The sequence below is a fragment of the Aplysia californica genome, unplaced genomic scaffold, assembly GCF_000002075.1.
Source record: "Aplysia californica isolate F4 #8 unplaced genomic scaffold, AplCal3.0 scaffold01333, whole genome shotgun sequence".
Taxonomy (NCBI): domain Eukaryota; kingdom Metazoa; phylum Mollusca; class Gastropoda; order Aplysiida; family Aplysiidae; genus Aplysia; species Aplysia californica.
The window spans coordinates 38,063-41,175 of NW_004798603.1; the positions used below are offsets into that span (position 1 = coordinate 38,063).

At 43.7% G+C, this 3,113-nt stretch overlaps 1 protein-coding gene across 1 annotated transcript in view; it reads right to left on the reverse strand.

Moving 5' to 3' along the window:
* Nucleotides 1-1,554, reverse strand: part of LOC106013829 (trichohyalin-like) — a 6,450-nt gene extending 4,896 nt beyond the window's left edge. The window contains exon 1 of the mRNA XM_035973508.1: nucleotides 662-1,554. Within this exon, the coding sequence (XP_035829401.1) occupies nucleotides 662-1,554 (893 nt within the window). The remainder of the gene's footprint in view (nucleotides 1-661) is intronic.
* Between the last annotated feature and the right edge of the window lie 1,559 nt (nucleotides 1,555-3,113).

Sequence of the window (3,113 nt, forward strand, 5' to 3'; positions counted from 1 at the left end):
CACTCTTTGTACGTCTGTGTAGCAGAGGTCTCCCACTTATTTCTTTTCTTTATATTCTCAAAACACAGAGACAGATATATATAGAGATGATACTGTGGGCGCGGTGTAGGGAGGGAAAAAGAGAGAGAGACAGAGAGAGTTTGACAAAGTGAAAGAGAACGTGTGTTTGAGCATATAGAGAGATAGAATCATTGAAATAGAAAGATAGAGATACAGAGAGAGAGAGAGAGAGAGAGAGAGAGAGAGAGAGAGAGAGAGAGAGAGAGAGAGAGAGAGAGAGAGAGAGGTGGGGGGGAGGAGGGGGGGATGACTCCAGTATTATTAGAAAAATAACAACTTACCCAATTGAAGTTGGGGGTGTGGTTCTTCGTGAACATGACTGGCGGTCTCGTCAAAAGGATTTATGGAATTCTGAAGAGATGACGTTGTCGCTTCCTCCGCCTCGTCCACGTCGCTCCGGCCACACAATGAAAGTGTCTTTCTCTCGCTAGCACCGAGGTCGTTATTGTTGTTGCTCTTATTGTTGTTGTTGCTCCCGATGTTGTTATTGTTGTCATTGCTACTACTGCTGTTTTTCTTGATGTTACTGTTGCCGGTATTGCGACTCTTGCGGCTGCTGCTGTGGCTTCTTTTGCTACGTTTGCTGCTGTCGTTGGTGTACGGCGACACGGCACCCACACTAGTCACGGACTGGCTCTCCGGCGGGCTCTTTGGTTTGTCCCTCGACGAAAAAGAAGAGAGCGTCGATGTCCTCGTCTGGGACGTCCCAGGTGGAGAAGCGGCGTCACCGTCTGACGAGTCTCTCTGGCCCGGCGGTTTGCCACCGCCAGATTTCAACAAACGCCGACACTCCACAGACTTTGTTTTCACCTTCTCTTTCTCCTCAACCTTTGGCCTCTGCTTCTTCTCTTCCTCCTTAGCCTTAGGCCTCTGCTTTTTCTCTTCCTCCTTAGCCTTAGGCCTCTGCTTCTTCTCTTCCTCCTTAGCCTTAGGCCTCTGCTTCTTCTCTTCCTCCTTAGCCTTAGGTCTCTGCTTCTTCTCTTCCTCCTTAGCCTTAGGTCTCTGCTTCTTCTCCTCTTCCGCAGGCTTTTGTCTCTGCTTCTTCTCTTCTTCCGCAGGCTTTTGTCTCTGCTTGTTCTCTTCCGCCACAGGCTTTTGTCTTTGCATCTTCTCTTCCTCGTCAGCCTTAGGTCTCTGCTTCTTCTCTTTCTTGTTTTTCGAGGTTGCCGCAGTGGGTCTCACTCTCTCTTCAGCCATAGCAAGAACTGCCTTAAAGTCAACGGGCTGGGGGACGCCGCATTTGTTAGCGTGTCTGACGATTGGCTTCTTTGGTGGTTTAGCAGGTTCCAGGTTCGTTTCTCTAGAAGATAACGGTGGCAGACTGTGCTTCCTTCTGTTGTCATGATTCCCTGACGACTGACTGTGAGAAGACCTGAAACGTTTACTGCTACTACTGCTGGTGCTTTGGTGAGTCGACTTCCTTTTTCGACCGGTATTGTTTTCCGTGTCTGAGTAGTCTTTCTTTTGGGCTCTCTCCCACGCCTCCCTGGCCATCCGAGCTATCTCCTCTCTTTTTCGTCTCGCTTCTTCCTCAGACAGCGTGCTATACTCAGACAGCGTGCTATACAAGTCAGAGAAATCGCTGTTGCTTTGTTTTATCTTGGGAATTCTGTACCCCTCCATTTTCTGCTCTCCCCTTTCCTCTCTATTTCTCTTTCCGATCTGGCTGACTTTGCTGAAAGGAGAATGGAAAACAATAGACTTAGTAAAGTAGAGAAAATCTTGTAACCAAAATTAAGGACATTCAATATCGTACAGCTCATTCTCAAAAGACTGACCTATTGCTTGCAAGAGTTTGGATTTTATAAATACTTTTCATATTTCAAATGAGTTGATCTTGTAAATAGATTTTACTTCTTTACTCTCCCTTTGTAGTTTCCGTCTACCCATTTGGCTTTCCCTATGTATTAAGTGACCGTTTTAGAACATAATACTAATATCTGTCAATATGAGTCTGTCTTTTTAAAATCAAATTAAGCAAGAACGCTTTCTATAATAATAGCAATCATTAGAAGATAAGGTTAAAGGGATACACGATCCCGGTAAAAAGATCGAGATACTCGATAAAAGTTCTCTCTACTTGGGAATTGCACAACGAGTTATCTTTACGCTACTCCAGACGCTGGTCATTTAAATACTACCCCCTCCCCCCCCCAAAAAAAAATAATTTTTTTTTAATTATTAAGATTATGGTAAAGGGTTTGGTGAGTACTGGAAGAAAATCAGTGGCCATAGAGTCCGATGCGAGTAGCAAGTTAGCTCAAACCAAAGAGGTTATGGCTCGACATGATGCTCAAACATGGGCTGTGGCCAAGTATTGTGTGTGTCTAAGTGTTGGGTATGGTGTGTGTTTCAAGCAAATATAACAGAGCAAAGTCCCTCCCCCCTCCCCCTCCAAAAAAGGGGTCCAACCTGGTGCTGAAAGATGGAAACCAGCAATAGCGTGTTTTAAAAACTGAATGCACTAATGTGATTTTGTCCATTATGTAAGGTTGATATGCTACTTCAGATATAGTCTAGTCTATCTATTGTTGCAACCCACAGGCGGTTTTATTTGTTTAGTTTTTTGTTGTTTGTGTGTGTGTGTGTGTGTGTGTGTCTTAGTGTGTGCGTGTGTGTGTGTGTGTGTGTGTGTGTGTGTGTGTGTGTGTGTGTGTGTGTGTGTGTGTGTGTGTGTGTGTGTGTGTGTGTGTGTGTGTGTGTGTGTTTCGGAGCGGGTTTGGTTTTTTCAAAGCGCAGCAAATGATTTTTTTCTCCATTACAGGTTATCAATTACAATAATTCAGTGCTCACGAAAAGCACAGGGAGCCCGATGTTTTACTCTTGATTAACGAGAGAATTAGCAACAAACAAAAAATCAAAACAATTCTCAACAATTGGAGATGCAGCCTTTAAGTAAAAAGGAAAAAACATAATGTATGACATTATAAAAAATGTATCATTTTGATTGTTATTACAATTCTCATTCTTGTAATGTCTTTACGCGTATCATCATCATCATCATCATCATCATCATCATCATCATCATCATCATCATCATCATCATCATCATC